General features: G+C 44.5%; 2 protein-coding genes across 2 annotated transcripts; both read left to right on the top strand.

Moving 5' to 3' along the window:
* Positions 1-504: 504 nt before the first annotated feature.
* On the top strand, positions 505-4222 carry LOC130293716 (cornifelin homolog B-like). Its single transcript, XM_056542742.1, has 3 exons — positions 505-625; positions 1975-2111; positions 3944-4222. The coding sequence occupies exons 1-3, from the start codon at positions 520-522 to the stop codon at positions 4031-4033; spliced, it is 333 nt and encodes a 110-aa protein (XP_056398717.1). The 5' UTR covers positions 505-519; the 3' UTR covers positions 4034-4222.
* A 7961-nt stretch (positions 4223-12183) lies between these two features.
* On the top strand, positions 12184-22643 carry LOC130293715 (cornifelin homolog). Its single transcript, XM_056542741.1, has 4 exons — positions 12184-12316; positions 17907-18018; positions 20608-20744; positions 22217-22643. Exons 1-4 carry the CDS (start codon positions 12209-12211, stop codon positions 22307-22309), a joined length of 450 nt encoding a protein of 149 aa, XP_056398716.1. The 5' UTR covers positions 12184-12208; the 3' UTR covers positions 22310-22643.
* Positions 22644-23531: the final 888 nt, after the last annotated feature.

The raw sequence follows: 23531 nt of genomic DNA, 5'->3' as shown, positions 1-23531 counted from the left end.
GTTTTTTACATTTTTTTTAATAGTTGGAATATTTACGCTCGTGGCGATACCACATATGTTTATATTTATTTTTGTTTACATAATTTTATTTAAAAAATGGGAAAAGGTGGGTTATTTACACTTTTATTAGGGAAGGTGTTAATTCATATTTATTAACTTTTTTTTAACACTTTATTCAACAGATTGCTTACACTGATCAATGATGTTCCATAGGAGAGCATTGATCAGTGTTATCGGTGCTCAATTGTTAAAGCCTGCAATGGCTGGCTGCAGCATAGGAGCACCGATCGGATGGCAGGGAAGGAGGTAAGAGACTTCCCTACGTTCTTACAGCTGATTGGGATAACGCGGTTTCCCCCAGATGGTTATGATCAGCTCTCCTGAGCAGCCGGGAACTGATTTTGGTGCTTTTAGACGCTGTTATCAACTTTGCTAAAGAGATCTATATCGTGTGGCGGACTTGTCATGCTATTATTACTGCGCATTTACAGACTGTATGTTCTTGTCTTACAGATCACAATGTCTTACCCAATCAGTTCTCAACCCCTAACCATGCCAGGCAATGCCATCAGCACCAGCCAGTGGAACTCCAAAGTCTCTGACTGCTGTGAAGACATGGGAATCTGTAAGTATCCATGAGTGGATTTTTTGGAAAAATGAATGTACCAAGATGCCCAAGGTACTTAAAGGAGAAGTCCCATTGGAAAAAAAATCTATAATGCCCAGGCTGCCTTACACAAAAAAAAAAAAAAAAAAAGGACTGACCTGCCTCTGCTCCCTCTGGTGTCCGGGTATCTCTGCTCCTCCACTGGTGTCTACTTCCTGTGGTCAGCAAATTGCAGGCCGTGATTTGCTGACCAGCAATGTGATGTACACCTGGACCAGGAGCGAGATCCTGGAACACTTGGGGAGCGGAGGCAGGTGAGTCCTCTTTATTGTTCTATTTTAAGGTAACCCAGGCATTTTAGAATTTTTTTTCCCAATGGGACTTCTGCTTTAAAGTTTTATGCCCAGATCTACAACTTACACTCCCTCCTCTGACTTTACAAGGAAGAGATGTAGTTGGAAGCCTCAGCAACTCCCTATACCATATATGTAACTGTTCATAGATATATAGCATATACCGTATTTTTCGCCGTATAAGACGCACTTTTTCTTCCCCAAAACTGGGGGGAAAAAGTTGGTGCGTCTTATACGGCGAATACACCCCTATCGCGGCGGTCCCTGCAGCCATCAACGGCCGGGACCCGCGGCTAATACAGCACATCCCCGATCGCGGTGATGCCCTGTATTAACCCTTCAGACGCGGCGATCAAAGCTGACCGCCGCGTCTGAAGGGAAAGTGACACTAACCCGGCTGTTCAGTCGGGCTGTTCGGGACCACCGCGATTTCACCGCCGCGGTCCCGAACAGCCCGACTGAATAGCCGGGTTAGTGCTTACAGGACACCGGGAGGGACCTTACCTGCCTCCTCGGTGTCTTCTCCGTTCAGGGATCCCCTGTATGGCCGGCGCTCTCCTTCCTCGTTATCACGTTGTCGCGTACGTGCGTCAGCATGCGTAACGACGTGATGGCGGCGACGGAGAGCGAGGATACCCGTCCGGCAGCAGAGACGTTCCGGAGCGACGGGGACACGGCGACAGCGATGGAGCGACATCCAGGGCAGCGGTGATGGGTCCGGAGCGGCGGGGACACGTGAGTATTACCTCCTATGCAGTGGTTTTCAATCTGCGGACCTCCAGATGTTGCAAAACTACCACTCCCAGCATGCCCGGACAGCCAACGGCTGTCCGGGCATGCTGGGAGTGGTAGTTTTGCAACATCTGGAGGTCCACAGGTTGAAGACCACTATTGGGTTCAAAATCTTAATTTTTTTTAGATTTTGCACCTATAAATTGGGTGCGTCTTATACGCCGGTGCGTCCTATAGGGCGAAAAATACGGTATTTATTTTGCCTATTTTGTCTGTTTTTAGGTTGTTGTGGAACATTTGTCCCTTGTATTCTTGCATGTAAAGTGGCATCAGACTATGGAGAGTGCTGCTGCTTGCCATTTCTTGGGGGCGCTATACTGGCTATGAGGACAGGCATTAGGGAAAGACATCACATCCCGGTAAGTTTTAGATAAGTCTCTCTTAGGTTACCAACATACATGTGGAATCTATCATCAGCATTAGGCTCTGTGTGCCGTTTCCTTTAATACAATGGTTGGCAAGATGTGACTTTTTTTAATGTTCTAAAACTACGATAGAGGGCGCTATACTGCACTAGTAATAATCAGGCCTTATTGATATTGATCACTATAATGTCTAAATCAACTTATAAGGAATTAGACTGTTGGGGAAGTTTGCTTGGACAGTCCCATAAACTATACTACAAAGGGGAGGGGTTTGCACAAACTCCACTCAAAGTTCCCGAGTGTTCCCCGGGCAGGGCTTAAAGGGGTACTCCACCCCTAGACATCTTATCCCCTATCCAATGGATAGGGGATAAGATGTCTGATTGTGGGGGTCCTGCCGCTGGGGACCCCCGCAATCTCCCTGCTGCACCCGGCATTTGTTTAAAGGGGTACTCCGGTGAAAACCTTTTTTCTTTTAATTCAACTGGTGGCAGAAAGTTAAACATATTTGTAAATTACTTCTATTAAAAAATCTTAAATCCTTCCTGTACTTATTAGCTGCTGAATACTACAGAGGAAATTATTTTCTTTTTGGAATGCTCTCTGATGACATCACGAGCACAGTTCTCTCTGCTGACGTTCTTATAATAATAATAACACTTTATTTATTGTTGTCCTTAGTGGGATTTGAACCCAAGCCCCCAGCACTTCAAGGCAGCAGTGCTAACCACTGAGCCACCATGCTGCCCTTAGCATACACCTGCTATGCATGGTTGCTAAAATGGACAGAGATGTCAGCAGAGAGCACTGTGCTCGTGATGTCATCAGTGTTCCAAAAAGAAAGGAATTTCCTCTGTAGCATTCAGCAGCTAATAAGTACTGGAAGGATTAAGATTTTTTAATAGAAGTAATTTACAAATATGTTTAACTTTCACCCACAAGTTGATTTAAAAGAAAAAAGGTTTTCACCGGAGTACCCCTTTAAAGCATCTGGTGGTGTAGTGCTGGAGGCTCGTGAGGTCACGGCCACGCCCCCTCAATGCAAGTCTATAGGTGGGGGCATGACGTGATGTCACGAGCGGGGCACGGCCGTGACGTCACGAGCCTCCGCCCCGCATCACCAGTCATCCGGCACAGAGCGAAGTTCGCTCCGTGCATCGGATGTCTGGGGTGCCACAGCGGAGATTGGATAGGGGAAAAGATGTCTAGGGGCGGAGTACCCCTCTAACTATCCTGCTATTGCTGATTAAAATATTGGCACAGCTTAACTTCAAAGTCAGATCCAAATGAGATTGTCTTCTGGATCTATTGAACCCATTATTGTGTCAAAGCCTTGACCGAAAACTAGGCGGAGCAAAACCGTAGTCTGTTTCCAACGGCAACCAATAGAATTTTAAAGCAATTCTGTATAGAAACACAAAAAACAACACAAAATAACTTAAAATTGTTAGAAAACCAGTAAAGCAAAGTATATACAAAGAGATTCAACTTTATATGTAGATTTAAATGGTGACAATGGGGGAGATTTATCAAAACCTGTGCAGAGGAAAACTTGCCCAGTTGCCCATAGCAACCAATCAGATCACTTCTTTCATTTTTCACAGGCCTTCATAAAAATGAAAGCAGCAATCTGATTGGTTGCTATGGGCAACTGGGCAAGTTTTCCAATGCACAGGTTTTGATAAATCTCCCCCAATATCTACACAGGACTGAAATAACATGGCGACGTTCTTGCAGAAACACCTGTGTACATGAATTGGCATTAAACCTCAATCGATGTACAATCCCCCCCTCCTAACTAAATGGTCTCTTCTTTTGCATTACAGGGAAGTATCTGCAACGACTGTGTGTGTCTCACGTTTTGCGGACCCTGCACGCTCTGTCAGATGGCCCGCGAGCTGAAACAGAGGAATTAAGCAGCTTAATACTTTATAGGATCTACACCCTACAACACCAGCCCCGTGGCATTTGATGATATATACTCGAGTATAAGCCGACCCGAATATAAGCCGAGGCCCCTAATTTCACCCCATAAACCCAGGAAAAGTTATTGACTCGACTATAAGCCTAGGGTGGGAAATACATCATCCCCCCTGTCATCATCCAGACCCCCGTCATCATCCCCCCCCCCTCCTTCATCATCACCGCCTGTCAATATCTTCATCAGTGGTCTTCAACCTGCGGACCTCCAGATGTTGCAAAACTACAACTCCCAGCATGCCCGGACAGCCATCGGCTGTCCTGGCATGCTGGGAGTTGTAGTTTCGAAACCTCTGGAGTTCTGCAGGTTGAAGACCACTGCGGCCTTTGTCATCATTCAGACACCCCCTTTTTAGTTTTCAACTCACCTCCCCTCGGTGGGAAGGAAGGGTGAGCTGGTCCGGCCATCTATGATGCAGGGACCGTCCGGTGGGGAGGGCAAGTCATAGGTGTCTGAATGATGACGAAGGCCGCAGTAGTCTTCAACCTGCGGACCTCCAGAGGTTTCAAAATTACAACTCCCAGCATGCCAGACAGCCGATGGCTGTCCGGGCATGCTGGGAGTTGTAGTTTTGCAACATCTGGAGGTCCGCAGGTTGAAGACCACTGAGAAGGCATTGACCAGCGGAGAGTTCACTCGAGTATAAGCCGAGGGGGGCGTTTTCAGCATGAAAAATTGTACTGAAAAACCAGGCTTATACTCGAGTATATACGGTACTTACATTTATAAGGATATTTTGAAAGATTCCTAATTTCCTGGTAACTCTCCATATAACCTAGGTGTATCAATCACCTACAGTGTAGTGGTCTCAATCTGTTAGAAAACTACAACTCCCAACATACCCTGATTACCTGTGGCTGACACAGCATGCTAAGAGTTGTAGTTTCTAAATACCAGGGAAGCCGCAAATTAGAGAGCATTGCTGCACTATAAAAAAAACACAAATATGCAATAAAAAGTTATATTTTTACCTGTGATTAACTTTTGCAAATATATTTTTTGTAATTTTTTGTGATATGTTATGTATTTGCACTGTATAAAATACCATAATAAAAAATGGATATTATATATAAATAGTTCATTTTACTAAATCATGTCTACTGGCATAATGTAACAAGTGTGCTTATATACAGTGTAACACCCCTCACACTGTATATAAGCATACTTGTTACATTATGCCAGTGGACCTGAAGAAGAAAGGGATACCCTTTTGAAACGCGTTGTCCAATCCTATTTGCTTTTTATTTTTACGTTTGTGTTCTTTATTTATTATTTTTGTAAACCCAACTGTTCAATAAATCCCCCCCCCCCCCCTTCTAATCCAAGAAGTTTCCAGCCACCTTATTTTCGCAACGGAGAAGCGCTTTCACACGCCAAGGTTTTTCTGGGATAAATCCCCATGTGGGATCTCCCGCAACCTGCTCCCATACTCAAAAGATTACACATTTTGGGAGGCTTTTTCTCCAATTACTTCTTGTGAAAATGAAAAATTTGGGTTAAACCAGCATTTTAGTGAGAAAAGTCTAATTTTTCATTTTCACGTCCAACTTTAGCGGAAAATTGTCCAGCACCTGTGGGGTGTTAAGGCTCACTGGACCCCTTGTTACGTTCCTTTAGGGGTGTAGTTTCCAAAACAGTATGCCTTGTGTTTTTTTGGCTGTTCTGGCACCATAGGGGCTTCCTAAATGCAACATGCCCCCCCCCCCCCCCAAAAAAAAACATTTCAGCAAAATTTGCTTTCCAAAAGCCAAATGTGACTTCTTCTCTTCTGAGCATTGTAGTGCGCCCGCAGTGCACTTGACATCCACACATGGGGTATGTCCATACTCAGAAGAGATGGGGTTACAAATTTTGGGGGGCATTTTCTCCTATTTTCTCCTATAGCGCTTATAGTGTAGTATAGCGTTATTGTTGGGGTGTAGTTTCCAAAATGGTATGCCATGTTGTTTATTTTTTGCTGTTTTGGCACCATAGGGGCTTCCTAAATGGGACATACCCCCCAAAAAGCCATTTCAGAAAAACTCACTCTCCAAAATCCCATTGTCGCTCCTTCCATTCTGAGCCTTGTAGTGCACCCACAGAGCACTTGACATACACATATGAGGTATTTCCTTACTCAAGAGAAATTGGGTTACAATTTTTTTTTTTTGGGGGGGGGGCTTTTTCTCCTTTTACCCCTTGTAAAATTTCCAAAACTGAGTCTACAAGAACATGCGAGTTTAAAAGATGAAGATGTAGAATTTTCTCCTTTACCTAGCTGCTATTCCTGTGAAACACCTAAAGGGTTAACACACTTTCTGAATGTCATTTTGAATACCTGGGGGGGGGGGGGGGGGTGGTGCAGTTTTATTAATGTGGTCATTTATGGGGTAGTTCTAATATGAAGGCCCCTCAAATCCACTTGAAAACTGAACTGGTCCCTGAAAAATTCCGATTTTGAAAATGTTGTGAAAAATTGGAAAATTGCTGCTGAACTTTGAAGCCCTCTGGTGTCTTCCAAAAGTAAAAACTTGTCAACTTTATGATGCAAATATAAAGTAGACATATTGTATAGGTGAATCAATATATAATTTATTTGGAATATTCATTTTCCTTACAAGCAGAGAGCTTCAAAGTTAGAAAAATGCAACATTTTCAAAATTTTCATCAAATTTGGGAATTTTTTTACCAAGAAAGGATGCAAGTAACGAAGAAAATTTACCACTGTGTTAAAGTAGAATATGTCTCGGAATCAGAATAATTGGTAAAAGCATCCCAGAGTTATTAATGCTTAAAGTGACAGTGGTCAGAATTGCAAAAAAAGGGCTCAGTCCTTAAGGTGAAAAGGGCTCAGTCCTTAAGGGGTTAAAGCAATACATACCACACTTAATAAATTAGCAAGATAACACAGGGAGTCGCTGCCGGGGAGCCCCCAGGTCACTGAGGGACTCAACCTGACAGGGCCTACAGGTAATACAGGACTATGTACCTGTAATGGGACAACACATATACATCTATTTCTTTGAAGGCTTCAAAGGCTTGGAGTTCCAGGTAATAGACAGGTAATAGTAGGTGAGTAGTTCCAGGAAACCTCATTAGGGGGCGGGGCTATGACGTCAAGAGCTCCCAGCGCCGGCTCCAGCGTTCGGAACAGTTTGTTCTAAACGCTGAGCAGCGGAGTACCCCTTTAAGTGGACAGCACCAATGGTGTGCTCTGAAATTTCAATCACCTGTAAGCATTAGTAGATGAACCAATAGCGTGGCTCAGTGCTAATGTGTTAATTCCCTGGATTCTAAAAAGGACTTGACAACCCATAGGGTTTTAGTCTGAGGCTCTGCAAGTAGGGGGAAACCCCTTAAAACTAGTCCTTCAATTCTACACGGAGGAATAACAAAATCTGTCAGAAGGGTTAGTAGGTCTAGAAGCAGAGCAATAAAATGGCGCACTTCCGTCCTTTTGGTGCTAAAAAATCAGAACAGGATTTAAACACCAGACTCCAGCAACTGGTGCCAGAAAGTTAAACAGATTTGTAAATTACTTCTATTAAAAAAATCTTAATCCTTCCAGTACTTTTTAGCGGCTGTATACTACAGAGGAATTGCTTTTCTTTTTGGATTTCTCTTCAGTCACCACAGTGCTCTCTGCTGGCCTCTGCTGTCCATTTTAGGAACCGTCCAGAGCAGCATACTGTCACGATGCCGGCTGGCAGGAGGTGGATCCTCTGTGCCAGAGAGGGATAGCGAGGACCGTGCTAGTGGACCGGTTCTAAGACACTACTGGTTTTCACCAGAGCCCGCCGCAAAGCGGGATGGTCTTGCTGCGGCGGTAGTGACCAGGTCGTATCCACTAGCAACGGCTCACCTCTCTGGCTGCTGAAGATAGGCGAGGTACAAGGGAGTAGGCAGAAGCAAAGTCGGACGTAGCAGAAGGTCGGGGGCAGGCGGCAAGGTTCGTAGTCAGGGGAGATAGCAGAAGTTCTGGTACACAGGCTTTAAACACACAAAACGCTTTCACTAGGCACAAGGGCAACAAGATCCGGCCAGGAAGTGCATGGGAGGAGGATAGATATAGTCAGGGACCAGGTGGAAGCCAATTAAGCTAATTGGGCCAGGCACCAATCATTGGTGCACTGGCCCTTTAAGTCTCAGGGAGCTGGCGCGCGCGCGCCCTAGAGAGCGGAGCCGCGCGCGCCAGCACATGACAGCAGGGGACGGGAACGGGTAAGTGACCTGGGATGCGATTCGCGAGCGGGCGCGTCCCGCTGTGCGAATCGCATCCCCAACGGCCATGACAGAGCAGCGCTCCCGGTCAGCGGGACTGACCGGGGAGCTGCAGGGAGAAAGACGCCGTGAGCGCTCCGGGGAGGAGCGGGGACCCGGAGCGCTAGGCGTAACAGTACCCCCCCCCTTAGGTCTCCCCTTCTCTTTATCCGGTAACTGCCTCCCCTGGGATGAGGACACCGGGAAAGGATGGAGGGATTCCTCAACGGCAGGCAGAACAGCAGGAGTAGGAATGGGGAGAGAGGGCAGAGGGCGAGACCTGGCACGGGGCAGTGTGACACCAGGACGAGGGCCATGCGGGGACACAGGGGCTTGCCTGATGGGACTGGGAGGGGGGGAGAGGCATTTCCTGTGGCAGGCAGAGTCCTTAATGACCTTAGGGGGACCGGATACAGGAGGAACCACAGGGTCACGGCAGGGAGTACTGGGAACCGGTTGAAGGCAGTCCTTGGAACAAGAGGGGCCCCAACTCTTGATCTCCCCAGTGGACCAATCCAGGGTTGGGGAATGGTGTTGAAGCCAGGGTAGTCCAAGGAGAACTTCAGAAGTGCAATTAGGAAGGACCAAAAATACAATTTCCTCGTGATGAGGTCCGATGCACATTAGGAGGGGCTCCGTGCGGAAACGCACGGTGCAATCCAACCTGGCACCGTTGACCGCGGAAACGTGGAGTGGCTTGACAAGACGGGTCACCGGAATGCGGAATTTATTCACTAAGGACTCCCGAATAAAATTCCCAGAAGCTCCAGAGTCCAGGCAGGCCACGGCTGAGAGGGAAGAGCTGGCTGAAGTAGAAATCCGAACAGGCACCGTGAGACGTGGAGAAGCCGACTTAGCATCAAGAGACGCCACACCCACGAGAGCTGGGTGCGAGCGTGCGTTTCCCAGACGTGGAGGACGGATTGGGCAATCCACCAAAAAATGTTCAGTACTGGCACAGTACAGACAAAGATTCTCTTCCTTACGGCGATTCCTCTCTTCCAGGGTCAGGCGAGACCGATCCACTTGCATGGCCTCCTCGGCGGGGGGCCTAGGCGCAGATTGCAGTGGAGACTGTGGGAGAGGTGTCCAGAGATCTAAGTCTTTTTCCTGGCGGAGCTCTTGATGCCTCTCAGAAAAACGCATGTCAATGCGAGTGGCTAGATGAATGAGTTCATGCAGGTTAGCAGGAGTCTCTCGTGCGGCCAGAACATCTTTAATGTTGCTGGATAGGCCTTTTTTAAAGGTCGCGCAGAGAGCCTCATTATTCCAGGATAGTTCAGAGGCAAGAGTACGGAATTGTATGGCGTACTCGCCAACGGAGGAATTACCCTGGACCAGGTTCAGCAGGGCAGTCTCAGCAGAAGAGGCTCGGGCAGGTTCCTCAAAGACACTTCGAATTTCCGAGAAGAAGGAGTGTACAGAGGCAGTGACAGGGTCATTGCGGTCCCAGAGCGGTGTGGCCCATGACAGAGATTTTCCAGACAGAAGGCTGACTACGAAAGCCACCTTAGACCTTTCAGTAGGGAACTGGTCCGACATCATCTCCATGTGCAGGGAACATTGCGAAAGAAAGCCACGGCAAAACTTAGAGTCCCCATTAAATTTGTCCGGCAAGGACAGGCGGAGGCTAGGAGTGGCCACTCGCTGCGGAAGGGGTGCAGGAGCTGGCGGAGGAGATGGTTGTTGCTGCTGTAGCTGTGACTGTACTTGCTGTAGTTGTGACTGGAGTTGCTGTGTCATGGTGGTCAAGTACGACAGCTGGTGATCTTGTTGGGCGATCTGACGAGCTTGCTGGGCGACCAGCGTAGGGAGGTCAGCGACAACTGGCAGAGGAACTTCAGCGGGATCCATGGCCGGATCTACTGTCACGATGCCGGCTGGCAGGAGGTGGATCCTCTGTGCCAGAGAGGGATAGCGAGGACCGTGCTAGTGGACCGGTTCTAAGACACTACTGGTTTTCACCAGAGCCCGCCGCAAAGCGGGATGGTCTTGCTGCGGCGGTAGTGACCAGGTCGTATCCACTAGCAACGGCTCACCTCTCTGGCTGCTGAAGATAGGCGAGGTACAAGGGAGTAGGCAGAAGCAAAGTCGGACGTAGCAGAAGGTCGGGGGCAGGCGGCAAGGTTCGTAGTCAGGGGAGATAGCAGAAGTTCTGGTACACAGGCTTTAAACACACAAAACGCTTTCACTAGGCACAAGGGCAACAAGATCCGGCCAGGAAGTGCATGGGAGGAGGATAGATATAGTCAGGGACCAGGTGGAAGCCAATTAAGCTAATTGGGCCAGGCACCAATCATTGGTGCACTGGCCCTTTAAGTCTCAGGGAGCTGGCGCGCGCGCGCCCTAGAGAGCGGAGCCGCGCGCGCCAGCACATGACAGCAGGGGACGGGAACGGGTAAGTGACCTGGGATGCGATTCGCGAGCGGGCGCGTCCCGCTGTGCGAATCGCATCCCCAACGGCCATGACAGAGCAGCGCTCCCGGTCAGCGGGACTGACCGGGGAGCTGCAGGGAGAAAGACGCCGTGAGCGCTCCGGGGAGGAGCGGGGACCCGGAGCGCTAGGCGTAACACATATGTTTGCTATTGGGGATTTTCTCCTGCTCTTTACAGTTCCTAAAATGGACAGCAGAGGTCAGCAGAGAACAATGTGGTCGTGACAGAAGAGAAATCCCAAAAGAAAGGCATTTCCTCTGTAGTATACAGCCCCTAAAAAGTACTGGAAGGATTAAGATTTTTTAATAGAAGTAATTTACAAATCTGTTTAACTTTCTGACACCATTTGATAAAAAAAAAAAAAAAAGTTTTCCACAGGAGTACCCCTTTAAACAACAGCACTATCATTCAGCTTTGTCTCAAAGGTAAAAGAAGAGTATTTTACACCTCTCTGTCTCTTTTAACAGCAGAATCCTGCTTAGATATCTAAAAATAAGGACATTTGTATATGTATATGAGTGAATAAAACAATATTTAGATTGAATCCTGTTGGAGTGCTGCCTTATTATCTACTATTCCTTGGATCTACTGAGACTGTGAGTCAAACCCCCTGGAGCTGAGGACCCGCTGGGACTAAAGTCCTTCACAGTGCTTGTCCACCTCTTTGTTCTTTATATATATATATATATATATATATATATATATACATATATATATATATCCAGAAAGAGGCCAATGGCTGTCCGGGCATGCTGGGAGTTGTAGTTTTGCAACATCAGGAGGTCTGCAGGTTGAAGATCACTGTTGGGTTCAGAATCTTTTTTTTTCTAGATTTTGCAGCTTTGAAATTGGGTGCGTCTTATATGCCGATGCGTCCTATAGGGCGGAAAAAAACTGTGTGTGTGTATATATATACATATATATATATATATATATATTAGACTGAAACAAGTGTACCAATGCACTTCACTGGGAATTCATACTGGTCAGTACATGGAGTACAAAAAGGCTAGGAATGCGACACAATTTGGCGCACAACCCGAAAAACAGGTCGAGTTTACAACAGTAATCAGGGCCATTGTTGGCAAACCCTCTTCTTCTCAGAATATGTATATGAACATGTAGAGGAATCATCTCAAACTTTGGCCCTCCAGAATTTACTAAATTTCCACTCCCAGATTGCCCGGATAGCCAACAGCTAAAGTTTTGCAACATCTGGAGGGCCACAGTTTGAGACCACTGATATAGAGAATATTAGGGAAATTTATCAAAACCTGTCCAGAGGAAAAGTTGTCCAGTTGCCCACAGCAACCAATCAGATCGCTTCTTTCATTTCACGGAGGCCTTTTAAAAAATGAAAGAAGTGATCTGATTGGTTGCTATGGGCAACTGGTCAATGATTCCTCTGCACAGGTTTTCTTCCCAGAAAATTTCTATGAACATATGTGACCATCGAGAAATACGTGAAAATAAATTCTCCACTGTGTTTCCATCTGGTTTACAAAGTCGAAAGTCAAGTTTTACTGGTCCTCAGGAGCAGCAGGTATCACCAACAAAGAGCGGAGGCAAAAAGGAATTTGGGGAGGGGAAGTTAAGTAAAGGTGAATGGAATGGAAGGAAGGAACGGCAAGAATGTGAATGATACAGAAGAAAAAGGACACGAAAAACTGAGATGGAGGAGGCAGTGATGTCACATCTCACCAACCGAGATCCTAAGTAATAGTAATGTGGCGCAGATCAGTGTCCACCGAACCATACTATACTCCAGGCCAATATTACCAAAACAAAATGGAGCGCCTATAAAACGTAATTTCAATTCATATCTGTAAGACTAAGATTACATATGTTCATTTTCTGGCATCCGTAATCCCAGCCTAAAGCTCGACGCAACTTATGCCACAACCGATAAAAAGATGCATCAGTTGTCATCAGTTGTGTAGCATCCGGAGTCCAATTTTTCTGATCGCAGGACGGGGGAACGCAGCAAGATGCATTTCCCTTTCCGGTGCCGGTTCGGCGAGTCCAAACGGAGACGCCGGATGATTGTGAACTGTCTCATTCAAAAGAATAAGATCAGTTCTGCTATCAATTTCCCTCCGGTGCACACCGCATTGAAATAGTGCCAAACGCCTGATATATATGTAAAGGAGGTCTTAAAAGACGCCAACATGAAGTGTGATTGCCATCTCCATTAGAAATAAGCCTGATCCCCTCTAAAGTAGTGCTAAACATAGCTGCTTCTTACTAGCGACAAAGCAAAAAAGTGATCCTATGTATGAATCAATACAGCAGGGCCTAGGTGTTGGTTGGGGGATTTACTAGCCAACCTTACACTATTGCCTTAAATCAACCTTCTTGGCCATTGGCCAGCATTTTTCCTGCTTCTAAGTATGGGCTCCACACAGAAACTTGACCCTAAAGCTCCTGCGCCCTCAACTTCCTATGCACCTCCTTTGGCGGTGATGCCAAATTCAAAGATTTAAATATGGAATAAACCAATGTCCATCTTTATATCTTCTGGGTTAAAAGTAGGGTCGCCACTTGGGGGGTATACACAGAACGCTTCAAGACACACAATTCTTCACTACACCGACACAGCCTTTTGGCCACCCTGATGGTAATTTTATATTAAAAATACCGGCCATGCAATAAATAAATAAAATATACTGTAATTGAGATCAATCTCTCAGTATAAATAATAAATATGAATGTAAATACAAATAGGAATATACATATGAAACGAGAAGATTAATACCACAGAAAGGGGAGTGTGTTTACTGTATATGTTAGGATGTACAGTTTAGTGAATTAATTCAGTGGCCTCATTGAGGCCTTCTGGTTGTAAGGAATACAAGGAGTATATCCAGAACATCTCTTTTTTTGGCTAATGTTTCAAATCTATTGTTCACAAGTGGAGGAATGAAATCGATAGTTATGATAGAAATAACATTTTCTTCATCTTTATGTGAAGTAACAATATGTCTGGATAAGCTATGATGCGTATATCCTTTTTATTATTGCTGAGGTGTTGGTTCAGATGTCTATGTAATTGTTGAGTGGTGCTTCTTACATATTGCTCACCACACTTACCATTAATATAGACATAGCTATTAGAGTCCACAGATATTAAAAAAGTGGATGTGATTATGTCACTGTCTTCTGATCTAAAAATTCGATTGAGGTTCGTGAATAGTTAGGGGTGAAGGATATACCCCAGTCGTTTGCATTAATCTGTTGGATTAATGTATTAATTTGTTCAATGGTTCCCCTCCATAGAACGGACAAATCTTCAATATATCTTTTATAGATAATGACATGGTAATGGAATAATGGATTACACATAATGAATTGAGCCTCAAAGCACCCCATAAAGAGGTTTGCATGTGATGGGGCCACTTGGGTACCCATCGCGGTCCCTCTATCTATCTCATATCTATCTCATATCTATCTATATTAAAAATACGAAGAGGAGCAGTACAACCAAAAAAGTCTAGATAGGGCGTCAGTTATTGAATGGCTTGGCCCAACAACCTCTATAATATTCACATTAAATATCACAGCAGCACATCCAGATAGCGTTTAAAGTGGGTTTTAGTTAACACCAGAATGCCATGGCGAATAAATGTAGAGTCACCTAAAACAACCATACTTGGTCCAGAGTAAAAAAAAAAAAAAGCCACTAGACTAGAAAAGAAGGGGCGGATGGGTGGGGTAGACAAGTAAAACTAGTGGTGTGAAAGGAGGGAGTGGCAGGAATGTGACCAATACAGAACAATAAGAAAAAGGACACAAAAGACTAAGATGGAGGGGGTAGTGATGTCACATCTTACTAACCTGTTTGGAGCCGGCCATAACTTCAGGTTCTGTATAAATATCGGAAGTTGAACTGAATTGTCAAAGCTCCGGCAGCATCTTCTCCCTGATACAGCTCTGCAGCACAAGTAAGTGTCAGCTCTTCAGACCACTGTCCTCTGCCTATCGCTCTGGTCTTCACTGGTTACATTGGATGTGAGACTCCTTACAGCAGTGTTTCCCAACTAGGGTGCCTCCAGCTGTTGCAAAACTACAACTCCCAGCATGCCCGGACAGCCGTTGGCTGTCCGGGCATGCTGGAAGTTGTAGTTTGCAACAGCTGGAGGCACCCTGGTTGGGAAACGCCGCCTTACAGCATTGTATTATCTCTTCAATAGTATTATATATATACTGAACTCTTGGGATCAGGCACAAGGATAACTGCTATACTAGGATCCCCGGATAAAGACTCTGGATCGGGGATTGTGGATTTTTGCACACAAAAAAAATTTTTGCCTTGTTTGGAGACTTTGAAGAAAATTTACCAAAATTGGAACAAGTGCTCAAAGGGGTACTCCGCTGGAAATTTTTTTAAATTTTTTTTTAAATCATCTGGTGCCAGAAAGTTAAACAGATTTGTAAATGACTTCTATTAAAAAATCTTTACCCTTCCAGCACTTATCAGCAGCTGTATGCTACAGAGGAAGTTCTTTTCTTTTTGAATTTCTTTTTTGTCGTGTCCACAGTGCTCTCTGCTGACACCTCTGTCCGTGTCAGGAACTGTCCAGAGCAGCATAGGTTTGCAATGGGGATTTTCTCCTGCTCTGGATAGTTCCTGATACGGGCATCAGGTGTCGGCAGAGAGCACTGGGGACAAGACAAAAAAGAAATTCAAAGAATTTCCTCTGTAGCATACAGCTGATAATAAGTACTGGAAGGATTAAGATTTTTTAATAGAAGTAATTTACGAATCTGTTTAACTTTCTGGCACCAGTTCATAAAAAAAAAGTTTTCCACTGGAGTACCCCTTTAACCTCAATAAATATATATTTTTCAACATATGGAAAAAAAAATTGGGAGGGATTTTTACTTATTTGGCATTTGTTTTTCGTAGACGCGCTCTCACGCACTTCACTATTGGATTCCGATACTTATGTTTTAGATGAATCTACTTTGGTCTTCTTTTTTTGCATTTGCCTAGTTGGATTTCATGCGCAGTAGAGTTTTTGTAGATGGTCATTGCTAATAGTTGATGCAGTGTTATTTTTATTTTTTCATGGGTAAAAGTTGAAATTGATTTTTCATACATTTTTCAAGCATTCCCGCCTTATGAACTGAAAATACAATTTTCTAATATCACCTCCCTGAGGCTGTGTTCACACGTGGCGTTTTATCAGTGGTACTGTCGCCTTAGGTCACATTTTTACAGAAATTTTCCGTATTCACAGTAAGATTTTTGCAATGTAGGTTTTGCCGATTATGCAAACTGAGCAAAAAATGTGCCATTTTGGCCATAATTTAAGTCCATTAAAAGGGGTACTCCGCTGCTCAGCGTTTGGAACAAACTGTGTCGGGAGCTTGTGACTTCATAGCCCCGCCCCTTCATGACGTCACGCCCCACCCCCTCAATGCAAGTCTATGGGAGGGGGCGTGACATCCGTCACGCCCCCTCCCATAGACTTGCATTGAGGGGGTGGGGCGTGACACCATGAGTGGGCGGGGCTATTACACACGAGCTCCCGGCATCGGCTCCAGCTTTAGGAACAGTTTGTTCCAAACTCTGAGCAGCGGAGTAACCCCTTTTAAGTAAAAACGTGGCAAATAGAAATGTGGTACCGCTACAGTACCGCTAATAAAGTGCCAAAAACACAGCCTGGGCCAAGTTTGAACCATATATGCACATGTGAACGTAACCTAAAGTGGATTAACAGGGTTTGAGGGAAGGGGAGGGGGGTCTGGTAGAACCTTCTTTATATCTACGTTAGCAGTTCTTAGTTCATTAACCCCCCCCCCCCCATTTATCATGAGTACCCCAGTTACCTTATTTACAGGGGTGCTCCTCATATACCAGAAGGCTCCTGCTTTAGTTCCTCCTAGGTGTGGCCCTAACATGCATATACTTACAGACCCAACACACCTGCTCATATGTGAGTGTTTCTTCTTTGCCTGGACTGAAGCCTTCCAGTATAGAGACACCATTTTATCCTATACACAACATAACAACATGGACAGTCCATCTTTTTAAATTTAAAGGGGTACTCCGGTGGAAAACGTTTTTTTTTTTTTTTTAATCAACTGGTGCCAGAAAGTTAAACAGATTTGTAAATTACTTCTTTAAAAAAATCTTTATCCTTCCAGTACTTATTAGCTGCTGAATACTACAGAGGAAATTATTTTCTTTTTGGAACACAGAGCTCTCTGCTGACATCATGAGCACAGTGCTCTCTGCCGACATCTCTGTCCATTTTAGGAACTGTCCAGAGCAGCATATGTTTTCTCTGGGTATTTTCTCAGAGGTGTCAGCAGAGAGCACTGTGGTCATGATGTCAGTAGAGAGCACTGTGTTCCAAAAAGAAAAGAACTTCCTCTGTAGTATTCAGCAGCAAATAAGTACTGGAAGGATTAAAGGGGTATTCCAGGATTTTTTTTTATTTGACTGTGCTATAGGGGCTGTAAAGTTAGTGTAGTTCATAATATAGTGTCTGTACCTGTATGTGAGGGTTTTCTCACAATTCTTCTGTGATTTTAACTCCAATAATTTTTTTTTTTTACCAATTGAGAGATCAAACTGCAACAGCTGTAGGCTCCCTGATTGAAAACCACACTGATTTTAATGGATGAAGCTCATTTATGTTTCAATGGGTGGGGTGGCTGATGTGTGGGAGGGAGGAAAATGGAATTGTGGGATTTGTAGTAAAAAAAAGAAAAGTCAAACAGGAAATACCAGTTCACAAAAAGCTAGCCACAGTGTTATGGTAATCTCACAACATAGCCATTTATCCCCAAGACAAGCGCAGATTCTTCCTAAGCATGTCCATTACTGTCTGCCAGGTATGTATGAAAATCAACTTATGGTGGATAACCACCCCCCCGCCGAAGTACCCCTTTAAAAAATTATTCAATTATGTTTATATAAGTATAGAAACAAGGGGCAACCCCACTGATGTTAGGCAGGTGGATTAGACTTCCATGGGGACTTGGAGTAATAACAGATCTCAGATGTTCCTGGAATGAAGTCTGTGTTGTTGTGAGCGCTCTATCCCGCGGGATCGGTGGCGTGTGCCGAACTTGCCCTGTAATGATTATTGTGCATTCACAGACTGTATGTTCTTGTCTTATAGATCACAATGTCTTACCCAATTGGTTCTCAACCCCAAGCCATGCAAGGCTATGCCTCCAGTAGCAGCCAGTGGGACTCTGAAGTCTTTGACTGTTGTGAAGACATGGGAATCTGTAAGTATTCAAGGGTGGATTTTCTAAAAAAAAAAAAAAGAAAAAAAAAAGGGGGGGGGGGTTATTCTTTTAAAGCTTAAAGGGGTACTCCGCACCTAGACATCTTATCCCTTAACCAAAGCATAGGGGATAAGATGTCTGATCGCGGGGGTCCCACCGCTGGGGACCCCCGCGATCTCAGCTGCGGCACCCCAGATATCCAGTGCACGGAGTGAACTTCGCTCTGTGCTGGATGACTGGCGATGTGGGACGGAGGATCCTGGAGTCACAGTCACGCCCCCTCAATGTAAGTCTATGGGAGGGGGCGCAGCCGTGGTGTCATGAGCCTGTGGCGCTGCATCTGACGCTCTACAACAGGTGCAGCAGGGAGATCGTGGGGGTCCCCAGAGGCGGGTCCACTGCGATCAGACATCTTATCCCCTATCTTTTGGATAGGGGATAAGATGTTTGGGTGCGGAGTACCCCTTTAACCACTTGGTTATAGACACCATACTGAATAAATGTAGTAATAGTAAAGTATAGTAAGTAATTCAGGAGCCTAACAGCACATAATAAGGATTTAGGTTAATGGACATAGAGAAGTCCATAGAGGAAATATCCGCCGAGGAGGAGATATCTGACGTGGGCACCTTGGGAAGAGGAGGCAAATATGGAAGACCTCACGTGCCGTACATCATAAGAGCATAACTCACTTAACAAGATTACAGGACAAAAGTAACCAATAAAAGTGCCGATACTTGTACCAAGATGCCCATGGCCCTTCAGATTTTATGTCAAGACCTACAACTTACACTCCCTTATCTCACTTTACAAGGATAGGATGTAGTTGGAAGGTTTAACGACTCCATATACAGTGGTCCCTCAAGTTACAATATTAATTGGTTCCAGGACGACCATAATATGTTGGACATCTGGTAACTGGTTCTGAAGCCCCAAAATGTCATCCAAAAATATGAAAAAGTGAGGATTAAAGATAAAAAAAAGTAGATAACTAATATAGATAAAGCAAATCCTTACATATAAAAGTAATAAAGATCTGCTGGGAGCTGTAATCACTGTCTATGTAGAGGACAGGAGCTTCTTCAGGGTCCTGTACAGTACACACAGTGTCCTAAAAAAGTAACATGGAGCCGCCTTCACCTGGTGTCCAAAGGAGCAGCTAACCCTGGTACAGGTAAAGAGTACAGAACATGTAATACCTTCCTGTACTGTAGGGGGCGCTACCAAACACCAGTCAGTGCATGCACTTCAGTAATACAGGTGTTTTACCAGTGAATGCCCATTCTGATTGGTCAGATCTTTCGGCCATTGACACGTCTCACAGATCTGGACTGTCTGTAATATTGTATGTTGAGTCTGGTTTCAAGTTACAATGGTCCAGAAAAGACCATTGTATGTTGAAACTATTGTATGTTGAGGCCATTGTAACTTGAGGGATCGCTGTGTATATGACCTATAAGCTTCAGCAACTCCATATAGCTTATATGTGAGAAAGAAGTAAAAAAAAAGGTTGGGGCGCTCTCTCATGTGCGGTGGGGAAGTAGTTGGACGGCAAAAAACCACTGCACCCAAGGTAATGTGATGTCCCGCTGGGGTTATCAGCAGCGACAGCACCTCACCTGGGGAGTGGGTTGAGTGGAAGGCGGCCGGGGCAGTTGTGCAGCTCAAAACCCCTATCCACATCCCCAAAGGGTACGGAAACAAATGGAAACAGGAAAATGAGAAGAAAAAAGGGGGTTATGAATGAGCGCTACTGCTTTTAAGAAAGGGATTCAGGACGCCACTGTAGCACAGGACAGTTTATTATGGTTCAAAGCTATAGGACAACGTGTTTCGGCACTAGCATGTGCCTTCTTCATGTCCACAAAACAATTACTAAAAGGATAACAAATGAATACAAAGGTACAAATGTCCTGCCCTTCTTGTCACTGTTATCCTCTGGTGTGAGGGCTTTTTTTTTATCAGATGTGGACGCATACCTAAACTATACATAGCTTGGGCACTCAGCTACACTTTTTTAACTTTTTAAACTATTTATCAGTATACACATCCAGCACAGGAACTATGGTTGATCCACCTAGTTCCCTATAATATACATACCGACATCCCCTATAGTATATATACTTTATACTGCTGCGAGTGCCCGTCATTTTACTACTAGAGTAATGTCCACTTTCCTCACATCATACATTTTTATTTTTCTTATCCAACATATGTATTTTTTTTAACTAATATCCTTTTGGATTTTCTTATCCAACATATTCATATATTTTTACAACCAATATCTTATTTTTAGTGCCTCTACTTCATGTGAAATGACATTTGTACCTTTGTATTCATTTGCTATCCTTTTAGTAATTGTTTTGTGGACCTGAAGAAGGCACATGCTAGTGCCGAAACGCGTTGACCTATCGCTTTGAACCATAATAAACTGTCCTGTGCTACAGTGGCGTCCTGAATCCCTTTCTTAAAAGCAGTAGCGCTCGTTCATAACCTCCTTTTTTCTTCTCCTTTTCCTGTTTCCATATAGCTTATATGTGACTATTCATTCATCCAAGTATTTATTTTGCCTATTTTGTCTGTCTTTAGGTTGTTGTGGAACATTTGTCCCTTGTATTCTCGCATGTAAAGTGGCGTCAGACTATGGAGAGTGCTGCTGCCTGCCATGCCTTGGGGGCGCTATACTGGCTATGAGGACAGGTATTAGGGAAAGACATCACATCCCGGTAAGTTTTTTTTAAGTAGGACAAGTCTCTCTTAGGCAATTCACACTTCAGAATTTCTGCATGAAATCCGCGCAAGCCAGAAACCACCCAAATGAATGCAGAATTGGTGCGGATGTGCGGAAATTCTGCCGTGTGATTATAGCCTTAGGTGGCTAAAATACCTGTCAAACCTATCATAAAATTAGACTCTCTGTGGGCTGTTTCCTGTAACTTATACAATGGTTGGCAAGCTAAGATGTATGATCGCAGAGGTCCCGCTGCTGGGGACCCCTGCGATCTCGGTGCAGCCTCCGGCATTCTGTGCCGGGTGCTGCCTCCGAGACAGGGATGTGACATCACGGTCACACTCTTAGTGACGTCACGCAATGCCCCCTCAATTCATGTCTATGGGAGGGGGCGTAATGGCCATCATACCCCCTCCTATAGACATGAATGGAGGGGGCGTGGCGTGACGTCACTAGGGGGAGACATCACGTCCCCATCTCGGAGGCAGCGCCCCGGCACAGAATGCCGGAGGCTGCACCGAGATCATGGGGGTCCCCAGCAGCACGACCCCTGCAATCAAACATCTTACCCCCTATCCTTTGGATAGGGAATAAGATGTATAAACCCGGAATACCGCTTTAACTCCAAAGTCAGATCCAACTAGAATTGTCTTCTTCTGGATCTATTGAACCCATTATTGTGTCGGAGTCTTGACTGAAAACTGGGTGGAGCCAAATCGTAGTCTGTTTCCAAGGGCAACCAATTTTGAAAGCAGTTCTGTATAGAAACACACAAAAAACAACACCAAATAACTTAAGAAAACAAGCAAAGCAAAGTATATAAAGTGGCTCTGCTTTTATGTAGATGTAATTGGTGACATGATATTGAACAGTAGCAAAAAGAAAAAAGTCCAGCAACTCACCGCAACCGACACTGAGTGTTGAACAGCCGCCATGGATAACCGGGATCTTACGGGAAGCTCAGAGGCTACAAACCGGTGAGTTTCGTGCAATCAGCACTTCTTCCGGCCCCATCATGGGGCCGGAAGAAGTGCTGATTGCACGAAACTCACCGGTTTGTAGCCTCTGAGCTTCCCGTAAGATCCCGGTTATCCATGGCGGCTGTTCAACACTGAGTCTCGGTTGCGGTGAGTTGCTGGACTTTTTCTTTTTGCTACTGTTTTATTTGCCTCTTGGATTATATTATCTTAAATTTTTAGGACCACTGTGATTTTTTGCTGTCGCTCTCTACATATTCCATTGATTACTTTAGTTTTTTGGGGGGGTCAGGTGCCTCCAGTTGTTTTTTCTTTATTAGCGACATTATATTGAAATGGGGGATGTACAGGACTGGAAAAACATGGCTGCTTTTTTCCAGAAACAGTGTCACCCCTGTGTACATGTATGTGGTATTGGACCTTATTTTGATGTACAATACCCCTTCTTCCTCCATTTCCTATCTAAATGGTCTCTTCTTCTGCATTACAGGGAAGTATCTGCAACGACTGCGTGTGTCTCACGTTCTGCGGACCCTGCACGCTCTGTCAGATGGCCCGCGAGCTGAAGGAGAGGAAACATTAAGACTGTACGAAGGGTTTTCTTAGATATGGCGACCATCGAAGGACTGTTCACATTTTTACTAGATGAAATGCTTCGTAATCCTCTCTGGTTGGAGTTGGAAAGAGAGTTGGTGTGACGTGACCACTGACCACTTCATCTTTACACGTCTCCAGTGCGGGAATAAGAAGTAGCCTTAGACTACGACTTTTTTCCCCAATAGGGGACATCTCTCAATAGCGGACATTTTTTTTTATTCGAGTGAGTGTCCGCTATTGGGAGATTCTTCTGTATATAGGAGTTATACCGTACAACACCAGCCCCTTGGCATTTCATGTTACAGATATCATTACTCACATTATTTATAGGGATACTTTCGCAATTCTATTTTTGGTAAATTTTTTGTGTGATATGTTTTGTGACTTGCACTGAATAAAATATCATATTATAAAAAGTATATATTAAATTGTCCAACTACTATAAATTACTAAAAAAAAATATATATGTTTCTTATATTTTTCTAAAAGCTGTATTGCCCTCGTGGTAACCACATTTAAAGGGCACTCCAGTAGAGAACAATTTTTATCATATCAACTGGCTCCAGAAAGTTAAACAGATTTGTAAATTACTTCTATAAAAAAAAAAAAATCTTTATCCTTCCAGTACTTATCAGTTGCTGTATACTACAGAGAAAGTTGAGTTGTTCTTTCTGCTGACATGTCTGTCCAATATCAGGAACTGTCCAAAGTAGAAGCTAATCCCCAATACCAACCTCTCCTTGCTCTGGACAGTTCCAGACATGGACAGAGGTGTCAGCAGAGAGCACTGTGGTCAGACAGAAAAGAACTGTACAACTTCCTCTGGAGCATACAGCAGCTGATAAATACTGGAAGGATTAAGGTTTTTTAATAGAAGTCCTTTACAAATCTGTATAACTTTCTCGCACTAGTTTATTAAAAAAAAAAATGTTTTCCACCGGAGTACCCCTTTAAGGCCAAAAATGACCTAGTCCTGAATAGTGATGAGCGGTAGGGGCCATATTTGAATTTGCGATATTTCGCGAATATATTGACGATTATTCCTCCTATGATTGCCAAATTTGCATATTTGCTATGTTCGTTCACTTTTTTTTCCATGTGAAAATTCGCATGAAAAATTTGCAGAAAAATTTGCATGTGAAAAAAAAATCGGCATTACGAATATATAGCACTATATTCTAAGTATTCGCGAAATCGCAAAGTGCCGA

This window comes from Hyla sarda, chromosome 10, assembly GCF_029499605.1.
Source record: "Hyla sarda isolate aHylSar1 chromosome 10, aHylSar1.hap1, whole genome shotgun sequence".
Taxonomy (NCBI): domain Eukaryota; kingdom Metazoa; phylum Chordata; class Amphibia; order Anura; family Hylidae; genus Hyla; species Hyla sarda.
Note: the sequence above shows the minus strand (reverse complement) of the source record. Positions and strands in the feature narration are given on the sequence as shown.